Here is a 13,021-nt window from a genome sequence, read left to right as displayed (position 1 = left end):
GATGAAATCCCACAAGTGGCTCATTTCAGCTAACAGACCAGTTTCAGAAAGCTCCATCACATGCTTACCACCCATGCACGACAAAACACCCCTGGAAAAGACAGACGTATCCTTTGTACAAAGTATCTAAGGGCACAAATTGGTGCGCTCCACGAGGGAAAACTGAACACATCCTTGGCATCCACACATTTGTTAAATGGAACATGCCAGATGAGCTTGAGAAGAGGACAAGGATGATGACCTAAAAATCTGGCAAGTGGCTTCTGAATGAGGAAAATTACACACACAAGAACAAGGAAAGTAAGAAAGCAGTATCATTCAAGTAGTAACACTTGCATATACAGCCCAACATCCTTCAAGCCATGGCAAACATCCAGAGCTTCAGAAAAATGTGGGTGGGGGAACAAGGGGAGGGAGAAATAAATAAGGAGAGGATGTGAATAATTCTCCCAAGATTCTATAGACATGTATCCTGTCATCCTGTTATTAAAAGTTAAGAAGGAACAAATTCCCCACTGGTTTTGTATAATTAAAATCATTGAATCTTTGTATTAGACTTTGCTTTCAGCAAGACATACTATGTTACTGTAGGAAAAATTGTTTATTTTTGCTGGTAGTCTTGAAGATGTAGGAGGTGAAGAAGAGATAGAAGCATTAAAAAATGGTACAATGGTTATAGCAATTCTGTGAAAATAAGAGACTGCCGACATTAAACTAATCACTTTACTCTTCCTTCTCTTCTTCCTTTCTTTCTTTCCAATGAATGAATTCGTAGCCAAGAGAAGTCTAAGTCTAAAAGCTACATCAGAATAAATAAATGTTTAATAGTTAGAGGCCTGGAAAAAAGAAAACAAAAGGAAATACATACCTCAAAAGATTAAGGGATATCATAAGAAGTGTTTATCATATTAAAGATCCAGTTACCTTCTTAGTTAATTGCTTCTGTCCATACTTGCCTCAAAACTCTTTTCCAATGGGCAATATATTACTGCACATAACTATCCAAAACATTTCCAGTGAGATTTCTGTGCCTGTTCATGAATGTTGCTAGAGGAATTCCTTAAGTGAAAATCCAGGACTATCCTCTATTCTATTTTCATAACTTCCTTTGAACCATCCCTTTACAGATTTTTTTCAATTTTCAATTTTTTTCAATTTTCTCTTTCTTGGAAATTAAATTATGGCAAAATTTATGGCACAGATACCATATTTAAGGAAATGGTTTCAAAGTAGCACCTACACACTCTATTCAGGAAATGGCACAGAATGACTTTTTGTTTGCTTTATTTACTCTGCTTAAACACAAACAAATAATGCTGCTTTGCTTGTCTTAAGTAGTTTACCATTGGAGATAAAAATAATAAACATAAGTTACTTATGTTCATTTAATCTTTTGATTTATGTAAACAAGATTTCTAAAGGCACATCTATCCTCTTTGACCAAGTAATTAAAAACAGTACTCATATATTTAACTTTCATAACCCAAGATGTCAAACTACTTGTTGCTACTGAAGATAAACAGAATCTCAAATGTCATAGTTTGGATATTGTACTTAATTATTTGAAAATGGTTTCAGATTATTTCTGCCTTACTCTGTCTCCCCAATGACATGGGAAGTATATCCAGGTTGCCATGTGGCCATATACTTGTTTTAGTCATTTTAGCACACACTGAAGATGATTTGAACTCTCTTAAATTTTACAATTCAGTGTAAGTTATTTGTCCTTCTCAGAGGTATAAGTATACATCCCAGAGCTTTTAAGAAACTAGGATTCTTTAAATCCACAGGCTTTAGACTTCAGAACAAGTGGAAAATCTTCTATCAGGTTAAATTAAACTCCATGCTATCTTCATCTTATAGAACCATCTGAATTCTTCAAATTAGAGCAGTTTACATAGACAGTCTTTCATCCTGACATTTTGAAATACTTAGAAAAGGCAAACAGAAGCAAAGCCACTATAAAACAGCAAAAATGTAAACAGCATGAAGTGTTTCTCATGTACTTCTAGAAGTTTAAAAACAAACAAAAATTCTCCTGCTTTGCTAAAATAGGACATAGAAGAAAAAAATAATGCTTGTAAACATTCTTTTGGACTTAAGATATTTGATGTTCTGTGCTTTTTATGCAATCAATAATCCATTCTCAATTCAAGTTCATGACACATGCTACTATTCAGACAAACACTCCTATTGCAAGTATTGCAAATGTGCCAAAACCTCAATTTGACCAATTACAGTTATCAGGTTCAATATTCCACTTCCAATCTTGTTCACAGTAAGGTGTCTGTATTATACAGACAACTAGCTAGACACATACACAAATATGAAGAATTGTAGGTGGAATCTTTCATGAAAGTGGTGTCTCCAGATGAAAATATGTACTGTCAGTTCTTTGGTTTCTGTCTCTTGTGTTTTTGCAAGGCTAAAGTGTTGACATTGCACAGTATTTAAACAGCGCAAGTTTCTTCCTAATTTTTGTTCTAGAAATTGCTTTCCAGACCATGATTTTACCCAGTATTCTAGTCAAATGTATTAGTAGCTGTAAACTTGGAAAAAGCTGAATATCTTTTCTAAAGCAGGGATGGGGGGAGACATATAATCTTGCTGTTACAAGTAAGAAAAATGCTGCCAGCAGATGCTTAGTTGAATTTCAGAGCTGTCATGTAAAAAAATCTAACTTCAATTACTTTAAACATAATTTTCAGGTGTTAATCCTGTAATCTGAAAACACCCAGCTAGCAAAAATGCAGCTACCAGAGATTCTGCCATTAAAGCCTGTGGTTTTCACAGTAGTTACTTAAATTGCAATTTCTTCTGAATGACTTTGTAAAGAACTAGGTTGTGCTATGTACTTCCTGAAGAACATACAAATTCCTGCTTTGAAACCATACAAAAATATAAAAGACACAAGAAAATATAAACTCTGTTTTACAACTAGAAAAGCCATATAAAGAATGCAAAATACAGTGTACATTAGAAGCATTAGAAACTCAAGACCTCAGCTTGATCCTGTGGCAGGATCTATGAACAAAATATCCCCTTTTTGAGTAGGTTTATATGGGGACAGGAAGAAAAATCTGGAGGTAGAAGGTTTTTAAGAGGAAAAGGAAAATAAAAAGGAGCCCTGTCATAATTTCTCAAAAAATATTTCAGATTCAATGCAAAAACTTAATTTTTATCATCATGTTTGAGAACAGCTCCATTAATTTCAGGAGAGAGGGAAATAAGGACGTGGAAAAAGGCAATTTTAGCATGTTAAGACTGACCAGGAAAACATGCTCCATCATTTCAGAGATTTGATTAGATATATTGTTGCAACAGTTTAAAATGAAAAGAGGTAAGAAGAAAAATAAAATAAAAAGACTCTTACCCCTCAAGAAATCTTAAAATCCGGGAAAAAAAATGAAAATCCAAACACCCCTCATCCTCCACCAAAACCTTATGAACAACTTGCAGGTCTCATTAGCTAAATTAATTTAAGAATGGTCCACTTTGACCTTGTACAAAGTTTCACACAATTACAGAATAAAAAATTATATTTTAAGTATAATTAAGTTACTTGGTTTTGCTTTTAGGGTTTTGTTGTTGTTGCTTGTTTTATTTTTTTGGTTTGGTTTGATTGTTTTTGTGGGTTTTTTTACTTTAAACATAATGAAGATGAAGGCTTCAAAAGGAATAGGAATAGTTTCTAAAATTCCTAAAATCTCTAAAAGGAAGGTTTTCCTAGGGAAAATTTTCTTCTGTTAAATAGATATTCCATTAAAATGTGTTTGTCTACAACTTTAAAATCATTTCCCAAAATTGTCTTTTAGTACTAGGTCTAATAATTTTCTGGATTTCATATTCGCATATGCAGTTAGTACAGTTATTTTTCCCACTATCAATGGTGCACTCACTTTTATATCATCTCTCCGAAATATTAAGCACATCTCTTTTCATCTTGCTGTCCCCTGACTGATCCAGGTCAGTCAGTCGGGAAGTGCAGGAACTTCTTACTGTCTGATGAATTCTGCTGTATTTCTTCATCTGAACAGCAACCAAGTATCAAATCCTCCTGGATTTTTTTCCCTTGTGTGTCTTTTCTAGCAGATAAAAATATTCTTCACCGCATGGCTGTTCAGCGTCTAGTAGATTTTTCTGCTACTGCAGTAAGAACTTAAAGTTACGCTTTCCAAATATATCAGAAAATAATGGCACACAGTTTGAGTAACACCTGTGCTCAGCTACCTTGAACAAGCCAGTCATCAAATAATAAATCCTTTCTACACTATAAACTCACTATGATTTAACCAGGGCAGGTTTGTTTAAAATTTGCCATTGAAGGTGTGTATGTTCTACAATCACTGTTTCAAACAGATGCACATCAGAAAATTGAGTAAATAAAACAATGCAAAGATAAGGCTATTTCCTGGTCTTTGACTCAAAACCCCAAATTAAATAGTTCTTGTTTCACTATGCTCATTTACTCTTGAAATGTAAATCACCTGTTAAAAAAATTAAATCTTTCTGTCTTCACTTCCACTGTCCTACCCCAACATGGTGTAGCAAAGCCCATAGAAATAACAAAGATGATCATCTCAACTCACTCATTTCTTTGGGAGTTAGTGTAAGTCAGGATGAGTGTGGCTACCCTCTATTTCATTTAAAAATACTTGGAGAAGTAAAAAAAAAAAATCAAATAAAAGATGTAGCCACAGAGGAATAGTGTTTGGCTATTATATTATGTAGTAGTATCATTCTTGTACATAAAGTCTTTCCTTCACACCAGCTTTTCACAGAATCCAAAAAAAATTACAGTACAAGGGAAATCTGATTTCTGCAGCCACCTGAGTTACACAGAGAATGGCATTATTATTGTAACAATGTCAAAATCCAAAAGCAGGTCCTTCTATTTAATGCACTTTATATACCCATTTAATCTGCAAGTCAAAACAAAACTAAATGAAACAATTACCGGCAGTTCTGTATAAATCTACTCTTCCATTATTAAATAGTGATTGGAAAACCACACATATATGGGGTCAGTTTAAAAAAAAAACATAAGTACAGATTAAAATTCTGAAAAAACTCAGTTGAGTCGAAAGTAGCAGGGTCCACAAGCCATATCTGGGACTGATGTAACGTAGTAATTATTTATGACATTGAGCCATACAGAAAATACTATGAAAAATCTGAAGGATGGATGCAAGAATTAGCTTTGTTCAATTCCTCTGATGGATGTTACCGGCCAAGATCAGATAGTACCGGTAGATCACCCCCTCCATTGCCACACCAGCCTTGAACTGGCGTGTAAGCAGCACTTATAACACTGCTTTTGTCCACCCAGTAGGACATACTGAAAAAATAGGCTTTCTGTCATTGAGCAGAACACATCGTTGTAATACAATTTCACCTCTTTATGTTCAGTCCAATTGATGAAGCATCTTTTTTTAATCTTCTTTCTTTTCTTCTTCTACTTGAAGAAATGTGACTGTGTCCAACCACATGAGTGATCTAGCCATCCCAGAATGTATTCTAGGATAACTTCTGCAGCTCCAATAGATGTATTTCCAAAAGGCCTTGGACTGCCTCTTGGCTTTCCACTTCTCCCCCTCTTGGTAACTTTCCTTGCACATACATGTTCAACAATTATGCTGACTGCACATTTCTCTCAAAAGGCATAAAAAATATACCCTTAAGACTGAAAAGAGTGTAAAGAGTTTAATTAACTTTAATAGGGGCATGACTCAGATGCACATGGCATTATTCACCAAGTCTTGTAAATGACATGTTACTTTGCTATTACACTGCTTACTGTAACAGAAACATCTTGCTTGCAGGTGGGACAGAGCTGCAAATTCAGAATGCAAAGTGCCTTAAGGCGTGCAATAGCAACATGTACCCATGCTGTACAGGAGCTATCATAGGAGGATTTAAAATACAGGACCAGAAACATACAGGGAATAATGGTAAAGTGGTGCAAAATTCAGCTGATGACTTGCTAGTCTATTTACCATACATCATCCCAATAGAAGACTTCATCACTTTTAATTATCTTCTAGATCACGGGCAAGGCATATTTTATTGTGATTTTCATAAGAAAACCAAACAAAACCAAAAAACAACGAAACAAAAACTCCCAAACAAACAAACAAACGAAAGAAAGGACTCTGAGGAGTAAAATTACTGAAGTGTGGAAGTGTGGATTACAGTGAAAAATATTCTTTCTTTCTTTTTCATGTTAAGTGAAAGTCTAAGAAAAGTCTAAGGAAAACATTCAATTTCTAATCAAGACTTTCAAAAATCCTGATACAAAACACAGACCTATCTGATAGCCACACAGAATCCTTTAATCCTTGGGAAAAACTAGCAGCAATAATTTACATCCTCTGAGGTTCCCATAAAGCTCTAGAAGTGTTCACTTTATGCGCCCAATGTGAACTTCTGCACTAAGAACAGAGATGCATTTAAATTTTAATTAAATTTTAATTTCTATACTCTTACAATAGAAATTAAAGTTTAATTAAAATTTAAATGCATCTAGAATACAAATTTACAGGGGTATGAAACTGGAATGTGATACTAGCAATCTAATCCAGATTAGCAAAAATTATACCTCCACTTTTAGCAGAATATATTCATCAAGCAATTCTGCCATCACTCATTAGTAATCACAGAATATTCCCTGTCTGGACTTAATTGTATGGTAGCATTATCAACCCAATCATTACAGGAAATATTGATGAAAAGGAAAGTATTTTTATTAGTTATGAATGCCTGTGAAACTGGCATTCATAACTAAATGAGGGAAGAAATAAAATTTCAAATCAGATAGATGCCACTGAAATATTGTTTTTTTCTTTTCCCTTTATCATCAGGAGGCAAAAGCTATTACACAAGAGGGGTTTATTTGGGTCAAGAACTACTAATATATTTAGGGATCTTGTCAGAAACTGTACAATCACTCCAGTGCTAAAATATTCCCATCACCTCTGTTTATCTCTGAACCTGCTGTAGCTCTTTTTTAATCTGCAGAAGAATTCACAAACCCTTGATTCACCCTACCTTGTGTACACGCCCATTAACTTGAAAATAGGACTGCTGTAGGATCCATATGTGATAGCATTTTGTGAATAACCTGACTTTGGTGCAACAGGAGAAGAGGAAGTATCGCTTCTTTCCCTGCACATATTCACATATGCACATATTCACATATGGCCCATGAAAATGTGTGAAAATGCTGAGGGCTTAAATCTCTAGTGAGCTGCCAGCTATGAATGCTCAGAGATCTGTAACTTAAGGAAACTTACTCCTACTTTCATAATTCCAGCAAACGACATCTCCATGAAAGTCCTTTCTCTTGCTAAATATGTAACCCTTCTTCACAAAGAAACTAAGGGGACTGAAAGTTTTCATGACAGAAAGGTCATAAGAACTGCTTAAAATTAAATTTTGTCCCATCCACCTGAATTCTCAGAAATGGCAATACAGTTTTCCATTAATCCTTCCTAAAAACAGTCAGTTGAAGCCAGGTGTACTTACTACAGGTTGAAGTTAGCCCACCATGGTAAAAAGCTAGCCCAAAGTGTTTTCTTAAATTAAAGAGCAGCTCTGCAGGAAAAGATTGGGCACAGTCATAGCTGGTAGACACAAAACTGACCATTAGCCAGTAATTTCCCTTGCACCAGAGAAGGCAAATGCTTGCATTAATCAAATGACTGAGGGAAGTGATCCTTCCCATCAACTCAGCCCTGATGAGGCCATGCCTGGAGCCTTGTGTCTGGTTCTAGGCTCTCCAGCACACGAGAGAGATGGACATGCAAGAGGAGTCCAACAAATGGCCACAGCGATGATGGGGGGACTGGACTGACAGGTTGAGAGGGACTGTACAGCCTGGAGAAAGGCAGGCTTGGGGAGATCCTACTAATGGATATAAGTACCTAAAGGGAGGGTGCAAAGTCAGGCTCTTTTCAGTGGTGCCCAATAAGAGAACATGAGGCAACGTTTGCAGACTGGAACACAGGATGCTCACTCTGGACATTAGGACACTCTGAGGGTGAGCCCTGGAATAGCTTTTCCAGAGAGGTGGTGGAGTCTCCTTCTCTCAAGACAGTCTAAAGCTGCCTGGACATGATCCTGGGCAGCTGGCTCTATGAAACCTGGTTTGGCTGGGGGGTTGGACAGGATGATGTATAGATGGACAGGATGCAAACCTTATTCAGACTATGATTCAGTGATTGTAATTGGAAGGGAAGGGTGAAACAACAGGAAGTTCAATATATCAGATGATGATGTTAAAAAATATATACCTCATTGTGATTTTTTGCCTTGAGTTGAAAATATATCCAAGAACCCATTTGATCTATTACAAATCTAAAAGGAAAACTCTAGTCATTAAAGTAACAGAAATTTATTTAAACCTTCCACAAGAACATGAAACTACTATTAAGTTTGCTCAAATTTAATATTGCCAGTCATAACTAGGTTCATCGATATAATTTTGATCACAATGCTTCCAAATTTATGCAAAACACAGTACAAAACTGGTTGGATGGATACAAAATTGCTTTCAAGATGGCTGTACATGAAGCAAGTAGGGGCATGGTAATACTTTAGCACTGGCTGACTAATTGGCCCACATAAACACCGTACTTGTATCCTAATATTTTATCCTCATCTCATGTTTTTCCTGCAGTCTTATCTGAAATGACTCCTAATTAAAGCATTTTGATCCTATAACAATAATATGGTCAGTTTTTCAAAGGTAGGGAGTGTGTTTTTATTTTCACTATCTTTGACTGGCTTTATTTTAAACTTTGTCCAGTAGAAGAGGAAGTTATAGCCTGCTCTGGACAATGGAATAAAACTCACTGGATTTTCACTTGGTAAGTGTTTTTCTGGGAAAGGATAAACATAACTGCTTAATATTATTAAACCGGTAAATTAATATAATTATTTTGTGATTACATGCAACTGTTTTAAAAAGATGCTCTGTTCTTCATATGACTGTTTTCTGATACACGAACCACCACCACTTTACTTCCTTCTGCCCTGTAATGCGTGTTGTGAACATAAAAAGGGTACACTGTAGCAAGCACAATAATTTAAATACAAAATAGAACAGCATATAGCAAACATGTAGCTCAATTAGTTTGAGAATACAATGGCCACCATGCAAAATATGTTTATCAATGGCCTACATTTGTTTACACCCCTTCCAGACCTAAACCTGCTCACACCCAGTCAGCCCATAAAACAAACACGTGCACATGCACTTATCCACAAAGCTCATACATGAAGTTTTAGGCAGAGTAAAATACTGCACCTGTCACAGACATCTTTCCATTAAAATCCTTTCGTTAGGATTTTTCCTGCTGAAGCTGAGAAGTTTCAGCAACAAAGTGTAAACAATGGTTATCTGCTGCTGTGGAATGCAACAGGTGCATCCGTGATTGGTCTCGGGTGGATGTTTGGATTTACTGACCACTCACGGCAGAGCTGCTCTCTCTCTCTGCCAGGACACAGATCTTTATTATTCATTCTTTTCTATTCTTAGCTTAGCTAGCCTTCTGAGAACTTTCCTTTCTATTTCTTTTAGTATAGTTATAATGTAATATATATATCATAAAATAATAAATCAAGACTTCTGATAATGGAATCAACATTCTCCTCTCTCTTCATCCTGAAAACCCTTGTGATCATGGTCACATCCATCTGCTACAGTAACTATTGTATACAATGTAATTTTAGACACTAGTTTAGGTTCTTTTGTTGAGGTATCTACTATAATCACAATCACAAATATTAAAAAATAAATCCCTGTGAGAAGAATCACCCTAATAAGAGAAGTTCCACTAAAGCCATTTATAGACCCAAAGGAAAAAAAAAATGTATCAAGTAAAAATTATGGGAAAAAAATCAAAAGTAAATTGAAATTCCACAGAAACACTGAACTAAGAATGCAGTAGGAGCACATGTCAACCCAAGCAAATTCATACTTAATTCTAAAATAGAGCTCAAAATCATTTATTAATAGATCATAGATCATACTTATCACTACTGAAAAGACCCAGTTTGATCTAGTTTTAAAACAGTAATAACTATTTTAAATAATAATTAAAATAGTAATAACAACAACACATGATTCAAAGACTCAGTTTATTTCTCCTTAAAAAAATATAAAGTAATTTAAAAAGAAAGAAAAGTATTAAAAGTATTTAGCATGCTCTTTTGTCCCCTACCTGGAAATGTTCAGAGTCAGGCTGCATGGGGCTTTCAGCAACCTACCCTGACAGAAGGTGTCCCTGCCTATGTGAGGGAATTTGGAACCAGATTATACTTAGGTCTCTTTCAATCCAAACCATGCTATGATAATATAGAATGGTACAGAAATATCATCCAAACCCTAAATATATGGTCACAGCAAATGAGAAGAATAATTTTTCACCTTAATCAGAGTTTTAAATTAATAAATGCAGCATTACAGAATTGCAACTTGTATATATATAGAGAGACATACACACACACACATATATATACATACATACATATATATATATATATATATATATATATACACACCTTCTTCGTGATACAGGCATACAGGGGTCTAAGCTGTGGCTGCTCAGTGAAACATAACTTTAATCCCCACTTATTCCAGTACCTCATACTTCAAATGCAAGAAAAACAACAGGAGGATTCCCAAGCTGCTTATGTTTTTGGCCCTAGGAAATGCTGTCCATGAGGACAACTGATTTTACTCACACTTGAGACTAGAGGCAGAAGGCAGTGCCAAAATACTATTTCAAGAATAACACTATCTCAGCAAGTGTAAAATGAAATTGTTGTAACTAAGTGTCCAACATATAAACCAGGGGAAACATTGCACTGCAAATCTATCACTCCACAATTTTCAAATGTAAACCTGAATAGTCTGCATTTGCTTGTAAAAGGAAATAGGGAGACAGTTCCTCACAAAGCAGAACTGCTTGCAAGAAAGAGGGACAGCAGGTGCACAGGGCCAGGGTAAGCAGGGAGAGAGCAGAGTGCCAGGGGAGATCAGCCCAATCTCAGAATCTCAGTCCTGGGAACAGAACTGGGGGCAGGATTAAAGGAAGTGGCAGATGAGGTTTCCATTGCAGGATCACAGCTATTGCAATTCCAGTGGCCTCTATCAGAAAAGACAGCAGATGTCATTAGAGACAGTTCTCTATGGGCCAGTCTGGGCATCCTGAGGATTCCAGTGCTACCAATGCAACCTGCAACTTTTTCAACAATTTTCCAGTGACCTAGTCCTTTTCCAGTCCTGGCCACATGCCTACAGGTGCAGGCTGGCATCACGCTTCAACCTTCATGGCATTCCACAGTGCTTTTGAATAGATTCCTTGCATGGAGCCCAAAGTGGTGCAATAACAGAAGGCAAAGAAACCTAACACAAAAGTTTCTCTATCAAAACTAAAAACTTCACTCGGATGATTAGGCTAACTTGCACATGGATGCACAGTTACTGGAGAGGTTCAAGAGAGGAGAAAACACATTTCATGAGCACAGGAGGAGACCAAAAATACAAATACAGAGAATTATGTGTCTAAGTTTATTTCAAGTAATCCTGTACTTTTTTTAATTAAGGAGTTGTTTGTTGTTTTCTTGAGAGATTTAAGATATTGCCTTAAATACAAAAAATATAATCATTACTGAAATGCGCCATTACTTTTTTAAAATTTATCTTTGAAATTTAAGAACAAACTGAAATGGGAACAGTTTTATAGAGTCATGACTACACCTCTTTTTCAAGGTACAAACAAAGGTGAAAGTGAGTTCGTACGTTGTCTCCAGAGAGGTAAACTGGTGCATCCTCAGTGAGTTTTTATTGTTATTATTACTATCACTTCATTATTTTATTTTGCAGGAGTCTGAAATAAAAGCTGAGCAATAGCAAATTGATAAATAAGCAAAACAAACTACCTGTAAAACACGTAAGAGGATGTAAATTACACCCAAGGGAAACGCACTGACACGGTCCCGGCTCAGGTCTCGACTTTCGGAAATAAACACCCATGTGAGAAACGCAGGCGGGGACTCTCTAAGTTTCTCTGTATCTTGGAGAGTATTTCCCCGCGAGGAAGCAGGCTGAGAACTCACTCCCGACACTCGGAACAGCTCAGCAACGTCGCAACTTTTACAACGGCCCCTCCATCCTCCCTTGCAGGGATCTGGCGAGACCAGCCAGGCTCACGGAGACGCACGCTCGGCACACCCAGCAGCCGGCGGAGTCTCCCTGCCGTGCGGGCAGGGGCTGCGGGCAGCGGCGGCAGCAACCTGCCGGCCGAGGAGGAGCCAGCGCGGAGCGCGGCCCGCCCGGCAGCCGCAGGTGCGGACCTCTCACGCCCAGCGCGGCGGGGCAGCCGGACGCGGAGGGGCGGGCGGGGTCCCGCGGGCCCCCTTACCTGTGCCACGGCGAGCAGCCCCAGGGCGAGGGCGAGCGGGGAGGCGGGCGAGCCCCGGCGCTGCCCCGCGGCCATCCTGCTCCTGCGGCGCTCCGCCTGCCTCGGGCCGCCCTGCGCGCCTCTGCGAGCGGCGCGGGGTGCGCGGCGCCGCCGGGCCCCGCAGGGCAGGGAGGTGCGCGGGGCGCGGCCCCCGCTGCCGGACGGCGGGGAGGGAGAGAGCGAGCGAGGGAGGCGGGAGCCGCCCACCACGGCCCGCCCCCGCCCCGAGGGTCCTGCGGGCAGGGCGCGGACCGAGCGCGCACGGTGCGCCCGGGGCTCGGCAGCGATGGGCGGCCTTGGGACGGAACGCTCGGGCAGCCACAGGAGGTGCAGGCAGCGACGGGGGCGCAGAGAGAGAGGGAGAGGGCGAGGATTCGATGTTTGGGAAGAGATGGGCGTGTGGGCAAGAAGGGGGCACGCAGGCAGGCACAGAGCGCGCAGGCTGGAATGGACGTTCCGGCTGAGGCAGACTGGGCTGGGGCACACAGGCAGGCATGGGCCACGCAGGCCTGGATGGTTAAAGCAGGAGCAGGGTAAATTGGCGAGGGTGGCCC

At 38.8% G+C, this 13,021-nt stretch overlaps 1 protein-coding gene across 2 annotated transcripts in view; it reads right to left on the bottom strand.

Moving 5' to 3' along the window:
• The window catches only part of ADAMTSL1 (ADAMTS like 1), a 394,276-nt gene extending 381,540 nt beyond the window's left edge, over positions 1-12,736 (bottom strand). For both annotated transcript variants that reach the window (XM_074533419.1, XM_074533420.1), the window contains exon 1: positions 12,429-12,736. In XM_074533419.1, coding sequence (XP_074389520.1) covers positions 12,429-12,503 — 75 coding nt within the window. In that variant the 5' untranslated portion in view covers positions 12,504-12,736. The remainder of the gene's footprint in view (positions 1-12,428) is intronic.
• Between the last annotated feature and the right edge of the window lie 285 nt (positions 12,737-13,021).

This window comes from Zonotrichia albicollis, chromosome Z (genome assembly GCF_047830755.1).
Source record: "Zonotrichia albicollis isolate bZonAlb1 chromosome Z, bZonAlb1.hap1, whole genome shotgun sequence".
Classification (NCBI taxonomy): domain Eukaryota; kingdom Metazoa; phylum Chordata; class Aves; order Passeriformes; family Passerellidae; genus Zonotrichia; species Zonotrichia albicollis.
The sequence above is the reverse complement of the archived record's forward strand: the minus strand, read 5'-3'. Positions and strand labels throughout refer to the sequence as shown.